The 20,371-nt window shown below is 39.4% G+C and overlaps 1 protein-coding gene across 1 annotated transcript in view; it reads left to right on the forward strand.

Annotated features, from left to right (window-relative positions):
- Positions 1-20,371, forward strand: part of LOC124788249 — an 82,845-nt gene that overhangs the window by 33,868 nt on the left and 28,606 nt on the right. The window contains exons 4-6 of the mRNA XM_047255440.1: positions 46-157; positions 245-307; positions 10,426-10,589. Coding sequence (XP_047111396.1) covers positions 46-157; positions 245-307; positions 10,426-10,589 — 339 coding nt within the window. The remainder of the gene's footprint in view (positions 1-45; positions 158-244; positions 308-10,425; positions 10,590-20,371) is intronic.

A 20,371-nucleotide genomic window follows, 5' to 3' on the forward strand; every position in this document is an offset into this window, starting at 1 on the left:
CTGTGGGCAAATTTAAATAATGTCTATGTATGTTTTTATTGTTAGGGTTCAGACATTGGAGAAGGAGCTGCAGGCTATGCAATCAAATGAAGCTGAAGGCAATGCTTCATTGGAAAAGGCTATTGAACAGGTGGAAGATGACTTGAAAAGAACTACGGTACAAGATTTTTCTCTTTTTGGATGATGTTACAAATTATTACTGTTGGACAATGCTTCACATACTTTTTAATCCATCTTCTTCTAGAGGAGAGCTGTTGCTGCTGAGAATGCTGTATCAAGACTGAAACAAGAAAATAAATCCCTACAGGTAAGTTTCAATATCGTAAGATAAACTGACAGTTCTAGTAAGAAATTGTATTTCAAATAAATGGATGGTGTCAACAACATTTTTTGCAACAATAACAAGTGTGTGTGTGTGTGTATATATATATATATATATATAAAATAAAGTTTGTCTTTATTCCAAAGCATTATCAGATATAATTGTAAAAGTTGTATTATGCATACATTTTGATTGGTTAGTTATTTACATTTTCTGTTATTTTAGTTGTGATCTTTTGCTATAGTGTATAACGAGTCTGTTTTACAATCATAGTAAACTTTATCGGTAAATAATTTTTGGAACATACTTAACACTTACATGATTTGTTAAGTTTTTTCCCCACTTACATCTACCATTTTAAATTTCTCTCTAATATTGCCATCCAGTAAATTCTGTACATCACGGTATAGTTGGTTGAAGCTTTTTGTTGACCACATCTTTCATTTCTTTTCCACACTAAGGCTGAGGGTGTGTAATGTAAAGTATTTCTCGTTCATATTTCAACAAACTTCATAAGGAAGTTAATGTTCTGTAAGGCTGAAGTCAGTGTGCCCAACCATTTAAGGAGCTGTTTACAAGAGACTCTGCAGGGGACACCACATATTATCCTTATACATGCTTCTGTGCAACAAACTGTAATGTTAAAATAGTAAGATATCTGTGTCTTCAGAGTTCTTTGGAGTACATTAAGAGGGAGTTGAATGGAGAGAGCATGAGTAATGAAATAGATTGTGGTCAGAAGCTATCAAAATAGCCTGAATATCAAGCAAATAAGAAGAAAGCATAAGTTTACATTAATCATTTTGTGCTTAATGGTGAGTCAAGACTAGAGTGCTGAATGGAGTATTGTGATTGCTGGAAGTTAGTGCTAAATATAGGAACAAGAAGAAAAGGCATATGTTTATAGACATCATTTGTGGCCATTGGTAAGTGTTATGTGCAATAAATAGTTTGAGTTAACTGTTATGTGTGAAAAGCTTATTACTCTGAATATTCAGAGTATTGAATGATGGAATACATGACGAATCAGTACTTACTATCACACATTAATGCCATGCAAAACACTTCTCTCTTCAGGGACATGTTATCACAGATTTCTTCTTCTTTTTCTTGTGCCTTTGTCCCACATTGGCACAGGGTCAGCATGGCTATGAACGGATTTGGCATGATTAATTTAAGATGTGGTCAGATGCCCTTCCTTTTGCCACCCCATTATCCCCTCACCTCCTCTGAATGGAATATGTATACCCAAACTGTCTACATGTTGTGTTATTCGTGTGAAAATGAGCAAAAGTTCTGTAAATGTTTGCGAATTGTGTAACTGAGGTGGGCTTGGGTACCAGCCTGGTATTCACCTAGTGGGTCATGGGAAACTGTCTAAAAGCCACAGCCAGGCTGTTCGGCACACCAACCCCCACATCGTTAATCTACCGAGCAGATTCAATCCAGACCCAGCACACCTCCTCATCCCAGTAGTAGTCCTTTAATGCACATGACTGTCCAGGTGGGTCATGTTAACCGATAATATAATACCACAAGACATGTGTGAATGAAAATACAAAAAGTAATCAAAATTTTTGATATTTTCATCTCCAGTATCACATATTACCCAAAACTGAAAAGTTACGAGGTTTAAACATTTAAGAAAATCAATAATATGATTTCCAGTTCAGCTTCTAATCAAGCTCTAATAATTAACACAATGAGATGTATAATCTATAATGGACTTCTCAGTGATGCCCAAAATATAGATGTACTACATTCTTCAAATTCACCACCAAAAATTAATGTGTGGGATGGATTGCAGCTGCTAAGCATGTAGTGACTTGTCTTGTAGCTGCTAAGCATGTAGTGACTTGTCTTGTTTGTATCCAAGCCCTAGTTTGTCAAATACGTGTCAGTCTTATATGTGCCAAGCATCTATCAAACATGTTTAAGAGCTAAACATATTTCTACTACACTTTATATTATTTTGTTTCATTTATTGATTTCCCTTTGTACATTATTTCTAACCATGTGGTCAGTCTTTGATCAGTTCTGAATTGCATGTACAGTGTTTTATATAAATTCGGTGACCATCCATTTGCAGAGAATCAGTCATTAATTTTCTAGAAGATATTACTTACATTTTCAAATGTTAGGCCTGATTACAACACTTCTGTAATTAGCAGATAAAAGCATTCGTGGTTGTGGCTATCCATGGATTATCTGCGGATCGGCAATAAGTGTTCTGTTGTTAAAAATTAAAGGATAATGTTGATTGTATCATTTTATAAAATGATTTTATAACTCATTTTATAAAATTGTTACCTATGGTCAGTGAATGAAACTTCACAGATGGGCACTGCACATTTGTTGTAATGTTAGTTGAAAACTTGCCATCTGTCAGAATTCTTGAATATTTGCAAGATCCAGGTAAAGCAGAAGTCTCTTTCTGCCCTTAGCTTCTGGCTATGACCACGTAAGCTGCACTCAAGGGTCATACACGTAGTGACTTTGTATTGCTGCGACCATATCTTTAGTGCAGTTGCTGAAGCACGTTCTGGATGTGGCTGTGAATATGAGGTTGGTGATGCTGTAAGGTTTGACTGACATAACATAAGGCTCCACTGTGCCAACACATTTGATTGTTCATGTCAAGTGACAGTGTGATGCAAAGTGCCTGCCCAATTTATTTTTCACCACCAGACATCTGCTTTTCTAATGGAACTTTAAAATTACAGTTCCTTTATTTCTTATTTCCATCCTATAACCAGTTGCCATGCATCTAATTTCTGTTACTTTTGTAGCAGCAGAGCTCAATTATGCAATTTCAAAAAACAGTCACAATGTGATAATTGGCTCTCGTAGGACAGGCTATTCTTTACAATTTTCATTTCATAATCTCACTCCTGCTTGTTAATCACATATGAATCAGTCTTTTGTTCTCGTCCCATCCAGTAAGTCTTCCCTGACTCGGTGTTCTGGGTGATTTTTTTTTTTTTTCCGAACTCGACCTCTTTTCCTAAACCTCACTAGTCCTTTTCCTTCACCCCTTTTCCTTCCCCATCAATTCTTCTGCCAGAAGGAGCCACAGGCTCTGAAAGCTAGCAAACTGTAATACCTTTTATGTGTGTCTTCTCCTGTCGTCACTTGGTGAGTAGATTTCTTTCTTGTGTTTGTTTATTTTCCTGTCCAGTTAAATGACAACTTCTCATTCCAATCTTCAAGGAAGTGATTATTAAATATGTTAGCTACTTGGCTGCTGTTATTTACTGTTTGGTTGTTTTCTTTAAAACATTTAACTGAATTCCTCGTTTCTCTCTTAAATATTGACCATATAGATTTCATTTTATTATCTGAACTATTAATTCCCAACTTTATACAGACCTTTTTGGAAATTTTTAATCAATTTCCTGACATCAGCAAAACATTGCTTGAAATATTTAATTGGCCCTATGTCTCGGTTTGTTCTAATCATTTCAAACAATTTGCTTTTCCTTGTACATGATATTTGATTTATTCCAGTTGTTAAAGAATTATAGAAACTCATCTATAGCTACATTAAATTTGGAACTGATATATCACATTATCATTACATACATCGCTTCAGTCAGTTTCCCATAAGCCTGCCTGGAAACTTTCTGATGACTGCTCATTAATTACTGTAACTGGTTGCATGGTATCCATGTAATCAGTTAATTATTATGGCTAAGTGTGCATCATGATCAGAGAGGTCAGTCACTACTGGATAAGCACTTATGTCATAAATTAGGTGTTACCCCACAAAAATGTTGTCTATTAGTCTATTGCTTTATTGTCTACTTTCTTTTGTCTGCTGGGTGGCAGAATAATAACTCAAATTTTTGAGATAATATCTGGAAGTTTCACAGTGGAGATCTGTATACTGTAATCCAGTGCCAGCAGTTCACAGGCCCAGGCTTACAATTGTTGACCTGAGCATCAACTAAGAGTTTCAGCAGATTTTGAATCTGTTTTAACTGTGTTATTTAGTTCTCTAACATTGTGCTGTTTCACAATAAGCTTATTCAGATGAGTTTCTTTTATGTGTGGCACTTCATCCATCTTTAGCTATTTTAAAGCAGTTTTAATGAGATACCCATGTTTGAAAGGCTTACTCTCATGCCCTTAATAACAGAGATTCTACCAGTGGTGACAGTACCTCCCTTGTATTTTCAACTATCCATTCAGTTAACTACATTTTTCTGCTTACTAAGTTGTAAGCTGTGTCTCATTTCCCAGTAACAGCAACTGGCACAGAATCAATGCGAGTGACACCTTACGCTGCTTTGTCCATACAGAGTAGATCGTGCTGTTGTGGAACCTTAGTAAATCCCACATTTATATGTGAGATTGCAGCATCTAGCTTATCCTAGTCACTCCTGATACTCTATTCTTGGCTGGCCAGGCAGTTGCCTCCTCCTCAAACTATCATTACCTGGTCCTCTACTCAAATCTCAAGTCAGTGTCTCAAAATCTTCTATTATCAAATCTTATAATCCTGATGCAGTGTAGCATGTTGCATGTAATTGTGGTACATTTAGAAACCATAGTACGAGAAAAGACAGCTACTCACCATATAGAGGAACACTTAAGAAGCAGACATGTCTGTAGAGAGGCCTGTGCCCCCATGCAGCATGCAGAAGAAGAAAGCAATTGGGTTGGGGGGGGGGGGGGGGGGGGGGAGCGAGAGAGAGAGAGAGTGAGTGAGTGAAATTTTGTCTGTGAGATGGACCAATATTTTGGCAAGTTGACGTACATCCACCTTTGAGCCGGTCCTGAGGATGGCAACAAGTGATCTTGCTGAAATATCGTTCCATCCACATGGCAACACCCAGCTGATTACCTGGGAAGAGTTTCAAGTCGTCATACATCAGAAAAATAAAAACCCGCACTAAAGGGAGGAATGTCTTCCTCAAGAAAACAGGAAACAAGGAAATAGTTGTATTAATGCAGTAGTTGAAAACCACTACATGCAGTCTCTACAATTGCTCATCTCAAATTGTATGGTTTCTGTATCAGTCCAGATGAATAATGAGGTGACTCCTTCCAAAGACAGATCTTTGACCAACTGTTGTGAAAGATGTGCATGTGTCCCATTCCTTATGAGACCACTATTGTTAGCACTACTGAAAAAATTTCTAAATGGACTGACATAGTTCAGATTCCACCTCACTATGGTGTTCAACATGTTCACAACTATGTAAGTCTCTATATTTTTAATCTCGTTTGTTTGTCTTGATTGGGGCCCTGTTAGTTGCAGGGTGAAGCACTAACTTTCAGAGTGGACGGTCACTTATTGAACTCTAGCCCATAGGTGTCATGAATTTCATTAATGACTCCATACCATCTTTAACTTTCAGTTTGTAGTTTATTTTCAACAGGGAGTATATGTTTCATTATTAAATTCAATTTTAACCTCCTCATGCACCGTCACACCAATGTTGTCAGTTGGAACCACTAACCCTAACCTCCAGTTTTTTAAAGAATCAGACTGCCATGTACAAAACACCTTCCTGATTACTTTACATACTGGTGGTTAATGCACTAAGTATTTGACATTAAACATGTAAAACCTTTATGGTTGAAGATTCAACACACTAATTATGATGGTTTTATTAGTTTCGGATTTTTCACCCACAGACTAACTAAAACATTTAGAAAAGGTTTGATGTTATGTTTAAAGTATGTTGGAAGTCATTTATTGGTCTCTCTATCAAACACTGGGTTAGCATAATCTGGATAATTTGCACCCCGTTTTAAGAAAAGCTAGTTTTCTGCGAATCTCAGTGTTTATGACATCATATCTACTGCACTGTGTGTTGTACGATGACATAATTTTGCAGATACGTTCAATGGTAAATGTGGATACTGTCTGAAAAATTTGTTGTAAATAGAGTTAGTAGTAAAGAAGTTATAAATTAAAATGCCATGCCTCATGCCGAAGTTTCACTGCATGATTAGCAAAAATGTTGTAAGGGGTAAACTTTATTTTTTCCCTTCATTGTTTTGTGGGTGGTATCAGTGAGAGAATGTTTTGGAAAGGGTTGAAATTATGTGTTTGTTGGAAACTAGGTGCTCCCATTCTCAAATACTGGATGAATACAGTCTGGGTAATTTACGCACCTGTAGTTATAGTCTGTCTGTAAACTCAAGAGCGAGCAGCGCTTCTGGTGGGGGAAGTGGCCTTTCCCGGAAGAACCCTGCCACTGGCCTACAGGGCCACCCAAAATCAGTTGCCCGTTACCTGTCTCGCGGTGTAGTTTGGCGTGCAGTGATATACGTCGTTTCTGTTCGTGGGATCTTAGTTGCAGTGTCAGTCAGTTGGCTTTGTGTACTCACTGATATATTTCAGTACCCGAAAGTGATGGACAATCGCCCTGCATTGCAAGAAAATGTGCAGAATACGAAGAAGAGGAGGTATTTGCGGGGTAACGAGCGTTCGATCGTCTCTAACGTTACTACAGCGTGTGTTAAAGAGGCGACCCACAAAGAACTGTTGGCTAATATTAGCAGTCTCAAACAAAGGACTGCAGCTAATGCAAACGTCAGCCTCGCCACAATAGGGCACATAAGGAAGGAACGAGAAAACAAGGCGCATGGTTTACTGGAATCGCCGCGAAGAAAAACTAATAATTTAGGGAGGAAACCCATCGTTATAGACAGTTTCACAAAATCAGTCATTCGACAAACGATGGAAACCAAAAAATAGCACCCATATTACGGAAATTACTTCCCGCCATTAAACATTGGCAGAAAGATGTTTTACACAAGACATTGGGTGAAATGGGATTTAACTGGAAATACTTTTCAGACATGTTTACAAAGACAGTGCGAATGGAACTAATACAACACACGAATTTAAAGATTTCTGGTTACTTTTTAAACACTCTTCGTGTTGCAAGAATTTTTAAGTTTTAATGCAGCCCTTCAAAGAAAACTTCTGCCTTTTAGTAGAAACACAAAATAAGAACAAGCCTTAAATTCTACAGATTGATTGCACTATATCTGGTTCGTCTTACGAATAGAGGAACATACATTCACATGAATAGGCATTCGGTTCTATGTTTGTAGTAGAATCCTGACTTCCGTTCTTATCTTAATATTACTTAGTCTATAATGTTTTGTTTCGAAGAAGCTATCGTCTTTTGTTTCCCTTATACTCTTAACGCATTTGTCCAAAAATAAACGCAGCCGGGACGTGTCTGTACACGGCATCACCACAGATTTAAAGCGCGCGCCGCGGTGGGGACTGTACTACGTTGTGAAACAGCCTGTAGAAGCGTCCTGTGACGTAGCAGGGTAGGCAGAGTGGGGACTCGCTCGCTCGCTCTTCAGTTTACCGACAGACTATACGCTGCCTGAAGACTTATACTGTTTCTTACTTCAGTACTTGTCTTATTGTGTTAAACCTTTATTGCAAGATTATACCTCTTAATGTCCAGATTATGACAGCATTTTGAATTTTTAAATTCAGTCAATAATTGTACAAAATACTGACAGTCAAATTCTTGTTACTCCTGGAAGCCATTAGATAAGTGACTGGCAGCTGCGGCTGCGCACCATTGTAGCCACATAGTAATATAGAGAAATTTTAATTGTATCTGCACTCGGAAGTTCTAGACTAAATGATGTGCTGCATGTACAACATGTACAAAAGATCAGTATGGCATATGAATGTATGTAGGTACTTCAAAATGACCTGAGGTCAAAATTATGCCAACCACATTGCATTGTGCTGGGTAATATACAGATAGGCATTTGTTGCTTTTTGTTATATTTACTGTGTGCATGTATTCAATTTTAGCCATAAGAACATCGTTCCTGATTGATTTCTTTTCATACATCATGTTATACGATCTTTACAAATATTGTTTTTATACTGTGTCATAATTGTATGTAAGTGTACAATACGTTTTTCTGTTTTTCCTTGTTTCATTCAATCAAAATAATTGATGGTTTCCTAAAATGGTGAGCAAAAGATCCTGACTCTTTTTGGGATAAAAATGTGAAATTCTTGAATCCAAAGAAGCTGCTAGGTGTCGTAGAGGAGAAGATAATGTGCCTTCCTATTTATCATTTCCTTCAAAGTGGAAATAGGCACCAATGGAAGAACGTAATATGTGTGCCCAAATCAGTACAGAGCCACCGTTATGCTGCTGCTGCTGCTGCTACTACTACTACTACTACTACTACTACTACTGTTTCACACTGGAAATAACATGGTCCAGATACTATGTTTTCCCTGATATTCGATTCATCATACAATAAGGAACAGTGTACAGATGAAATTGTCAGACTAAATTACATACACTCCTGGAAACTGAAATAAGAACACCGTGAATTCATTGTCCCAGAAAGGGGAAACTTTATTGACACATTCCTGGGGTCAGATACATCACATGATCACACTGACAGAACCACAGGCACATAGACACAGGCAACAGAGCATGCACAATGTCGGCACTAGTACAGTGTATATCCACCTTTCGCAGCAATGCAGGCTGCTATTCTCCCATGGAGACGATCGTAGAGATGCTGGATGTAGTCCTGTGGAACGGCTTGCCATGCCATTTCCACCTGGCGCCTCAGATGGACCAGCGTTCGTGCTGGACGTGCAGACCGCGTGAGACGACGCTTCATCCAGTCCCAAACATGCTCAATGGGGGACAGATCCGGAGATCTTGCTGGCCAGGGTAGTTGACTTACACCTTCTAGAGCACGTTGGGTGGCACGGGATACATGCGGACGTGCATTGTCCTGTTGGAACAGCAAGTTCCCTTGCCGGTCTGGGAATGGTAGAACGATGGGTTCGATGACGGTTTGGATGTACCGTGCACTATTCAGTGTCCCCTCGACGATCACCAGTGGTGTACGGCCAGTGTAGGAGATCGCTCCCCACACCATGATGCCGGGTGTTGGCCCTGTGTGCCTCGGTTGTATGCAGTCCTGATTGTGGCGCTCACCTGCACGGCGCCAAACACGCATACGACCATCATTGGCACCAAGGCAGAAGCGACTCTCATCGCTGAAGACGACACGTCTCCATTCGTCCCTCCATTCACGCCTGTCGCGACACCACTGGAGGCGGGCTGCACGATGTTGGGGCGTGAGCGGAAGACGGCCTAACGGTGTGCGGGACCGTAGCCCAGCTTCATGGAGACGGTTGCGAATGGTCCTCGCCGATACCCCAGGAGCAACAGTGTCCCTAATTTGCTGGGAAGTGGCGGTGCGGTCCCCTACGGCACTGCGTAGGATCCTACGGTCTTGGCGTGCATCCGTGCGTCGCTGCGGTCCGGTCCCAGGTCGACGGGCACGTGCACCTTCCGCCGACCACTGGCGACAACATCGATGTACTGTGGAGACCTCACGCCCCACGTGTTGAGCAATTCGGCGGTACGTCCACCCGGCCTCCCGCATGCCCACTATACGCCCTCGCTCAAAGTCCGTCAACTGCACATACGGTTCACGTCCACGCTGTCGCGGCATGCTACCAGTGTTAAAGACTGCGATGGAGCTCCGTATGCCACGGCAAACTGGCTGACACTGACGGCGGCGGTGCACAAATCCTGCGCAGCTAGCGCCATTCGACGGCCAACACCGCGGTTCCTGGTGTGTCCGCTGTGCCGTGCGTGTGATCATTGCTTGTACAGCCCTCTCGCAGTGTCCGGAGCAAGTATGGTGGGTCTGACACACCGGTGTCAATGTGTTCTTTTTTCCATTTCCAGGAGTGTATGTTCATTGATGGACAGTTGAAGTTTTGTGCTGCCCACTATGATGAAGCCTCTCATTTGTACAGACCTCACGTACAAGAGATTTAGTAATAACAGCTTGCTAGACCACAATGTTCCATTTATATAGTTCCCATCACGGTTTTGGTGAACACTCGAGTTCTCTGAGCCACATAGTGAAATCAGCAATCTCTTTTGACACTGTTGTTCGTACTAGAGTTAAAAATTGCATTTAATGCATACCTACCTCTTATAAGTATATTTAAATTAGTTGATGATATTTTCCTATGCATTATTTATGCAGTCATCTCAATGGCTACTATTGCTTTTATGTGAGGAAGTTCAGTGAAGTAAACTGATCGTGTTTTGTAGGATGAGATTCTGCAGTTGAGGCAAGAGAACCGGGAGCTGAGGTACGGTGGTGGTGCGGCAGCAGCCAGTGCTGCCAGTTCTAGTTTTCTCAGCACGGAGGAACAAGCACAGAGGCTAGCGCAGGAACTCCGATCTGCTGCAGGTTCTGCTGAAGCATCACTTCGGTATGTTTAGACCATTAATTATGGATATGCTGAATTAAATTTAGAAGTAAATAGAAAATTAATCATCTGTGAGTTACGTGTAAATTTATATTCTGCAAGCCAGCTTAAAAGTTTGTGGCAGGGGGAATTTCAGGTCCCATTATAATTTTGCCCTTTTTCCTTTGTCATTTGTGAATGACCAATCATCTCTACTACCTCTAATTCCGTAAAGAATCAAACTTTCATGTAAAAAATATCATAGGCCTATCTCCTTAACTATGTGTCACCCAATGATTGTTATATACGATCTCTGGAACTAGGCAGACGCGCGTATATGAAGCTCTCACTAAGTTAAGTGATTAATATTGAAATAAGAGCTAATTTAGTTAATATTACATTGTAGACTAGTGTATATACTTCTTCTGTAGGCTATCTATTGAAGGTTTTGCTTTTCTGACCATGTTTGGATCGAGAAGGAAGTACGAGGGTAATCCCAAAAGTAAGGTCTCCTTTTTTCTTAGAAGTACATAGACATGTTTATTTCTACAATGGTTTATATCTGTTTACAGCTTGAACATTTAGCTATTTTTCGACACAATCACCATTTCTGTTGACGCATTTTTGTAGACACTGTGGCAGTTTTTGTATGCTCGTGTCATACCAGCTCACCGCCATGCTGTTCAGAAAGTTATGAACCTCTTCTTTCACCTCGTCGTCGGAGCTGAATCTCTGGGACCACAAATAACACTGACAGGCACTGTGAGACTCTGAAAAAACAAAAAACGGGCAATTCAGAACCAGAGAAGAGGAATGTTGAGCAAGGGCATACACATTCTCCATGACAACGCTCGCCCACACATCGCTCGGCAAACCGTTGCTCTCCTGCAACAGTTTCAGTGGAACATAATCACCCACCCACCCTATAGTCCTGACTTGGCGCCCATTGTCTATAACCTATTCCCAATGTTAAGAGAACATTTGGCTGCAAAGCGATTCAGCTCCGATGACGAGGTGAAAGAAGAGGTTCATAACTTTCTGAACAGCACTGGCAGGAAGCTGGTATGACATAAGCATACAAAAACTGCCACAGCGTCTACAAAAATGCATTGACAGAAATAGTGATTACGTCAAAAAATAGCTAAATGTTCAAGCTGTAAACTGATGTAAACCATTGTAGAAATAAACAGGTTTATGTATTAATAAGAAAAAATAGGTGACCTTACTTTTGGGATTACCCTCGTATTTCCTAAAAGGCCGGTAGTCGCTACTTTTGTTTACGTTTTTAGGCATAAATTTCGTGCGAGTGTGATTTTTGGTTTTGGCTAGTTATCGCTTCAAAGTCAAATTAATTCATGTTGGTCATAGAGTGTTTAGGTAGTTAAAACTTTTGGAAGTAAGTTTAAAACTTTGTTACATTAGTGTTTATTTATGGATTAGTAGGCTACAGGTTACGAAAGTACTGTGGTCTTGTGCCAACTTATTCTCTGCTTTTGTGTTAAGTTTGTCTATCAAACCATGTGCGACAAATGTGGTGGTTGTTGTAAAAATTTGAAAGAGGGGTGTTCCGTGTAGACTGTAAGTTATGGTTTCATTGGGGCGAATGTAGCGGCGAGGAAATGAGTGTAAAAAATGAGGCTCTTCCATGGCAGTGTAGATTATGTAGAAAGGACAGAAAACTCGCTGAATAGGAGGCAAAAATTTGTGCCCTTAAGGCTGAATTAGTAAACATGAACTTGAAATTATTTAGGTTAGGGGAGGAAAAAGAGACTGGGAACTGGGAAAAGGTAGCAAGCAAAGGGCAGAAAATGGAAACACTTGAAAATACTCCAGAAATTCAATTAGTAAATCAGTTTGGCTTGCTATCTGAAGTGGGGGAAGCTCCCCATCCAGATGTAGTTGAAAGTAGGTTGAAGCAGAATATTAGCTTAAAGAAAAAAGACAGGTTGGGATCAAACCAGAATAGGAAAAGAAGAGTTCTGCTTATAGGCAGCAGTCATGAGAGGGGTGTGGGCCAGCAGCTTCAGGAGAAATTAGGTGCAGGGTATCAGGTCATAAGTTTTGTGAAACCAAGTGCTAGCCTTAGCCAGGTGACAGAAAACTTAGGTCAGCTATTTAGGGACTTTGAGAAGGAAGGTCAGGTAACTACAGTTGGAGGAGCAGGAAACAGCCTGTCTATGAATCCAAGATACAGTATTAGGAGTGACCTGGATAAAATAGGAGCAGAAACTGAGCACACAAATGTGGGGTTTGTGGAGGTCTTTCAGCACCATGCTCAGCACTGGGTAAACACTGCTGTAAGGCATGTTAACACTGAGCTAAACAGGATGCTCCAGACACCGGCAAAATCTCACATAAGTGTTGTTCCAGTAACTGCTATTTGTACGTGGGGATACACTACACATGGCCTGCACCTGAATAGGATGGGGAAAAAATAAGTTAGCTTCTCTATTAACAAAAACTGTAAGGGGGTCCACAGTCACACAAGGGGTGATCCCTGTGGTTGATGCGTCCAGGCAGACAGGTTTTTTAGGTTAAAGCCAAAGTCCAGATAGATGACAATCAAGATAAATAGAATAAAAGAAACTTAATGTACAGTAAATAGGGGTAAAGCTAAGGGCAGTATCAACTTCCTTCATCAAAATATCAGGGGAATAAAAAATAAAGTACATGAGCTATTAGTGTGTTTAGATGACCTCAAAAATAAGAATGAGATTGATATACTCTGTCTGAACACCATGTAGCTGTGGGCATGGATAATGTCAGTATAAGTGGGTGTAATTTAGCATCTTACACTTGCAGATCTAGGATGGATAAAGGAGGAGTTGCCATTTTCATAAAACAAGGGTATAAATGCAAAACTAAGTAAGCAAATTTTGTGTTGATAAGCACTTTGAGGTTTGTGCATGTGAACTCTAGCTAGATAATGTTGTATTGATATTATCAACAGTGTACAGGTCCCAATTAGGAGACTGGGAGCTGTTCATAAAAAAATTTGACTCCCTATTAAGCTGTCTGTCAGACAAAAAGAAGAAGTTATTACTCTGTGGTGATTTCAGTGTAAACTTTCTAAGTAATTCTGATAGGAAAAGTGAACTAGAAGTGTTATTAACAATATATAACTTAGAATCAGTGATCAATTTCCCTACACATATAGCTCAATACAGTTGCATGCTAATAGATAATGTATTTGTACAGAAAGAGGACGTAAAACAAATACATGCTTTCCCTGTGGAAAATGGATTGTCAGAGCATGATGCACAACTGATTAACTTACAAAACCTAACAGGATGTACAGTTCGGAAACCATTAAGTAAAAGTGCGAGATCGCTCAATCTGGTATCTATAGAGCACTTCAGAGAAAGCTTAAGAAATGTTAATTGGGGAGATGTATATAATGAGCCAAATGCTAATGATAAATGCAATATATTTCTTGATAAGCTTATATCCCTTTTTGAACATTGTTTACCAAAGAAAATTAGTTAATGTAATACCACACACTTTTCAAAAAAACCTTGGATTACTAGAGATATTAAAGTGTCTTCAGAAAGAAAAAGAAAACTATGAGACAGCAAGAACTAGTAAAGATCCAGAAGTAGTTTTACACTATAAAAATTATTGTAACATACTGAGAAAAGTTGTAAGGGAATCAAGAAATATGTATGTCAGAGAAGAAATTAACAACTCCGACAATAAAATCAAATCAATATGGAATGTTGTTAGAAGGGAGACAGGAAAAGTAACCAGTGGCGTAGGTAGTATTACTATTAAAGAGAATGTGACCATCCTAACCAACAGTACACAAGTAGCTAATGTATTTAACAACCATTTCTTAAGTGCAGGAGAAAAAATTGGTGAGAACAGGTCAAAAGAAAAAGCCAGGCACTACATGGAAGAGTGTTTTGAAAAAATTTAGTCAGTTTTACCTAACAACCTCTTGTGAAATAAGTAAAATCATTAAATCTTTGAAAAATAAATGTTGTGTTGGAGTAGATGACATCTCTAATAAGATATTAAAACAACGTGGAGCAATTACAGCTTATGTTCTGAGTCACATATGTAATGCATCACTAACTCAGGGTATTTTCCCAGACAGATTAAAATATCATTGTCAGGCCTCTCTACAAAAAGGGGGACACCACAGATGTCAATAATTGTCGGCCAGTATCCTTGCTTACAGCATTTTCAAAAATCTTCGAGAAGGTAATGTACTCGAGTGGTTAGCCATCTCAACAGTAACGGGATATGTAGTGCATCACAGTTCGGATTTCAAAAATGCTGTTCCACTGAGACAGCAATGTACAGTTTCACTGTCCACATAATAGAATCTTTAAATAGTAAAATGTCACCGATAGAAATTTTCTGTGACTTGTCCAAAGCATTTGATTGTGTGAACCATGACATTATGTTACAGAAATTACAATTTTATGGTATAAATGGAATAGTATATGAGTGGTTTAAGTCATACCTACAGAACAGGAAGCAGAAAGCTTCCTTATATGGGTCAAGTGATTTAAATAAGTTTGCCACTTCATCTAACTGGGGCGAAATTACATTAGATGTTCCACAGAGTTCAATCATGGGTCCCCTTCTGTTCTTGATATACATGAACAACCTCCCTTCTTATCTGAAACAGGAAGCTGAACTGACACTGTTTTCTGATGATACAAGAATCATTATTAATCCAGTAAAAGAAACTCCAATTGAAAATGATACAAATAAGGTCTTTGGAAAAGTCATTAATTGATTTCTGCAAATGGGCTTGCTCTAAACTTTGAAAAAACACAGAACATCCAATTTTCTGCTGCAAAAAGTACAGTTCCTTCAATAAATATAACACATCAACAGAAGTCAGTAGACAGCATAGAACATACTAAGTTTTTGGGTGTACATGTAGATGAGAATCTTAATTGGAAAATTCATATTTTGGATCTTCTAAAGTGACTAGGTTCAGCAACTTTTGCATTCAGAATAATTGCCAATTTTGAGGATATAGAAATTAGTAAGCTAACATACTTTGCAGGCTTTCACTCTCTGATGCCATACAGAATAATATTTGGGGGTAACTCAACATTTAGACAAAAAGTATTCACTTCTCAAAGTAAAGTGGTCAGAATAATACGTAGGGTTCACAGTCGCCCATCTTGTAGGCATTTTTTTTAAAAGATTGGGGATTCTTACAACGGCCTCACAGTACATTTACTCACTAATGAAATTTGTTCTCAACAACGTAGACCAATTTAAAAACAACAGTGACATTCCTGATTATGATAACAGAAAAAACAGAGACTTACACTATCATTTACTCAACCTATCTTTGGCACAGAAATGGGTAAAATATGCTACTATAAAAATTTTTGACACATTACCAGATGAAACAAAATGTCTGACAGACAGCAGTAATAACTTCAAAAATAAATTGAAATCATATCTCCTTGACAACTCGTTCTTTACCATAAATGAATTCTTGAATAGGAATAAATAAATGTGTAAATATAATATATGCATTTTGTGCCATTTAAGAGTATGGAGTAAATAATAGAAATATTAATCTTTAACTCTGTATTGATAAAAAATCTTGTTTCATATGTGCACTTGACACATTCCACATCATAATAGCTACCATACTGTGTGATTGACCAATGGAACACACAACCAACTAACTAACTATGGTGATTCAGTGGTATATTTGGATACTGTCTGCAAAATGTGCTGCAGACAGTTGCTAGTAAAGAAGTAATAAATTGAAACATCATGCATTATATGAAGTTTAACTGTATGAATAGCAAAAATGTAATGAGCAATAAACTTTCTTCCTGGGGAGTGTTATTGAGAATGTTTTGAAAAGGTTTGAAATTGTGTATAAAGTTTCTTCGAAGTTGCTAAGTACCCTCATTCTCAAATACTGGATGATTAGTGTCTGGGTAATTTGTGCGCCATGAGGTACACTACCTCATGACAGTTTCTAACACACACACACACACACACACACACACACACACACGACTGCAGTCTCAGGCACTGAAACCACAGGGAGGGGGAGGGATAATATAGTGGGGGTGAGGACAGTGAAGTGCTGCAGGTTAAACAGATGGCAGGAGATAGCTGGGAAGGGAGGGGGGAGGGTACTGGAAAAGGAGAGAAATAAAGACTGAGTGTGGTGATGGAATGACAGCTGTGTAGTGCTGGAATGGGAACAGGGATGTGGCTAGATGGGTGAGGACAGTGACTTACAAAGTTTGAGGACAGGAGTGTTATGGGAAAGGAGGATGAATTGCAGGGAAAGTTCCCACCTGCGCAATTTAGAAAAGCTGGTGTTGGTGGGAAGAATTCATATGGCACAGGCTGTGAAGCAGTCATTGAAATTAAGCATATGTTTGGCAGCGTTTTCAGCAACAGGGTGGTCCACTTGTTTCTTGGCAACAGTTTGTTGGTGGTTGGTGGCCATTCCTGCAGACAGACAGCTTGGTGGTTGTCATGCCTACATAGAATGCAGCACAGTGGTTGCAGTTTAGCTTGTAGACCACATGAATGGTTTCACAGGTAGCCCTGTCTTTGATGGGATAGGTGATGTAGGTGGTGGTGGTAGGATATATGGGGCATGTCTTGCATCTAGGTCTATTCAGGGGTATGAGCCATGAGCAGCATTGGGAGCAGGGGTTGTGTAAGGATGGACAAGTATATTGTGTAGGTTCAGTGGTCCTGTCTGTGACTTATCTTCTCCACTATATGGTGAGTAGCAACTTTCCTTCTCTAACATTGTTACATTTCAGCCTGGATTTTCCATTGTTTAACTTTAATACTTGATGTATTGTGTTAAAGGTTTAATGTAAGCTTGTACATCTTAATGGGTAAATTATTGCAGCACTTTAAATTATTAAATTTGGTCAATAATTATATGAAATATTGCAAATCAAATTCTTATTGCCCCTGGAAGCCATTAGGTAGGCAACCTGCAACTGGGACCATGGACTGTTTTAGGTGTAAAGTAATGTAGATATGCAGGAGGAACTACTATTGGTGAGCCTCATTTTAAATTGTAATTTACAGTCATGGTCATTTCATAAGTATGTGGGAGGAAGTACATGCCTCATCATTTTTCTTTCATGTCATATTTTGTCTTGTGCAGCAGATTTGTGGTAAAAACAAAATTATTGAGCTTGGTAACAATTACTTAGGAGCATAAAAGATGCCACTTTGTTTGGGGTAAATTGTTATAGGCGGAGTTAAATAAGTCAGTCATGGTGTGTATAAAAAAGTAAAGCTGTCAGTGTCCTGATGGTTGGTTTGGACACAGAAGTGCTTTACTAGTCATGGTCCTATTGGACTTGGTATGCCATTGCCTTCCATTGGCTTGTGAGGTGATTGACCCAGTCAGTTATACAACTCGATGCTTTTCCATGTGGGCAAACATTTATAGATGTGAAAGAAGTTATAAGTAAGACATGAAAATCCTAGGACTTACTGGGGTTGAACCCAAACAAAACCTTTGGAACTGTAGTCTGGCACTGGGCCATAGAGATCATGATGAAAAAGGTGAAGCACCCAGAAGGGGAGGAGAAAATGAAATAAAAGTTCATATGTTGAGAGGGTATGTGGTATTTCTTCGGATATTACAAAATCCAGTCAAATTAACAAAGAACTTGGCTGTCTGAGCCCATTTATCAGTATGACATTGCAATCCCTTTGTATTTCATATTCAAGAATATACTGCACTTCTACTGACAAATCTTTGTTTTTCCGTTCAGTCAGTCTATGGATGCCCACACTTCCTTGAATCCTGACACTCATTTCTCATTTGGCTTCCCATTCACTGCTCATTATTCTGTAATGGCCAGCAACTTGATAAATTGCTTTTTGCCGCATTAAATATTGCTTATGTCTAACATTGGAAACTCCAGGTTGGAATAAAAACAATATAAGGAGCAGGATAGATTGCTATTCATTGTAAAGATGACCCTTTGATTTGCTGACAGGCACAATGAAAAGACTGATACACCTGCAACTATCGGCCAAAACCTTCCTCAGCAAACAGAACATGTACACATTCACACAAGGAAGCACACCTCATGCACACTTGGCTGCTACCTCCGGCAGCTCGACCACAATGCAGCTGTCACGGGAATAGCAATCTGGAGTGGGATGGGAAAGGGGGAGGGATAGCAGAGTACGGGTGGAGGGAGAGAAGAGCACACTGCTTGTCAGGGCATGCCGGTACTAGACTGCCAGGTGCAGCATCAGGAGGTGTATATGGAGGGGGATTGCAATTCAGTTTTACAAAGAGTTCTCTACGTCATTGGCCCCTTACTTAGTTTGCATTTATCACGAATCTCTCGACCAGGGCAGAGTGCCAAGTGACCGGAGAAAAGCACAGGTGACTCCAGTGTTTAAGAAGGGTAAAAGAATGGACCCACAAAATTACAGACCAGTATCCTTAACATCAGTTTGCTGCAGAATTCTAGAGCATATTCTGAGTTTAAATGTAATAAATTTTGTATAGAGTGAAAAGCCCATATTCACAAATCAGCATGGCTTTAGAATTCATCACTCATGCTTGCTGTTTTCTCACATGATATATTGCAAACTATGGATGAAGGGCAACAGGCAGAGTCCATATTTCTAGATTTCCTAAAAGCAGTCAACACGGTACCTCAATGCTGACTGTTAACGGAAGGTACGTGCATATGTAATAGTTTCCGAGGTATGTGAGTAGTTCAAAGACTTCTTAAGTAATAGAACCCAGTCTGTTGTTCTCGACAGCAAGGGGTTGTCAGAGACAGGGAAGTGTGATAGGACCGTTGCTATTTTCTACATACATAAATGATCTGGCAGACAAGTTGGGCAGTGATCTTTGATTGTTCGCTGATGATGCTGTGGTGTACAGGGAGATGTTAAAGATAAGTATCCTTAGGTTGATACAAGATGACTTAGTCAAAATTTCTAGTTGGTGTGATGAATGGCAGCTGGTTCTTGAGATAGAAAAATGTGAGTTAATGTGGCTGAGTAGGGATAACAAACCTGTAATGTTCAGGTACAGCATTAGTAGTGTCCTGCTTGACACAGTCATGTCATTTAAATATCTGGGCATAACGTTATGAAGCAATATGAAATGGAAAGAGCATGTGAGGATTGTAGTAGGGAAGGCAAATGATAGACTTTTGTTTATTGAGAGAATTTTAGGAAAGTGTGGTTTATCTATAAAGGAAATCACATATAGGATTCTAGTGCGACCTATTCTTGAGAACTGGTCAAGTGTTTGGGATCTGCACCAGGTCCAATCACATATAGGATTCTAGTGCGACCTATTCTTGAGAACTGGTCAAGTGTTTGGGATCTGCACCAGGTCCAATTGAAAAAAGACATTGAAGTAACTCAGAGGGGAGCTGCTGGATTTGTTACCGGTAGGTTCAATCAGCATGTAAGTGTTACGAATATTCTATGGGAGCTTAAGTAGGAATCCCTTTAGGGAAGAAGACATTAATTTTGAAGAACACTACTGAGAAAGTTTAGAAAACCAGCATTTGAAGCCAACTGAAAAACAATCGTACTGCCGCCAACATACATTTCATGTAGGAACCACGAAGATAAAAGAAATTAGGGCCCATATGGGGGCATACAGACAGTCTTTTTTTCCCTAGGCATACAGTCTTTTTTTCCCTCGCTGTACCTGTGAGTGGAACAGGGAAGAAACGACGAGTTGTGGTGAAGGGTATCCTCTTCCATACATCGTGTGGTGCCTTGCAAAGTATGTATTTAGACGCAGATGTATAAGAGGGAGCAAGAAAGGAGGAGAGTGGAAAAGGAGA

Source organism: Schistocerca piceifrons, chromosome 3 (genome assembly GCF_021461385.2).
Source record: "Schistocerca piceifrons isolate TAMUIC-IGC-003096 chromosome 3, iqSchPice1.1, whole genome shotgun sequence".
Classification (NCBI taxonomy): Eukaryota; Metazoa; Arthropoda; class Insecta; order Orthoptera; family Acrididae; genus Schistocerca; species Schistocerca piceifrons.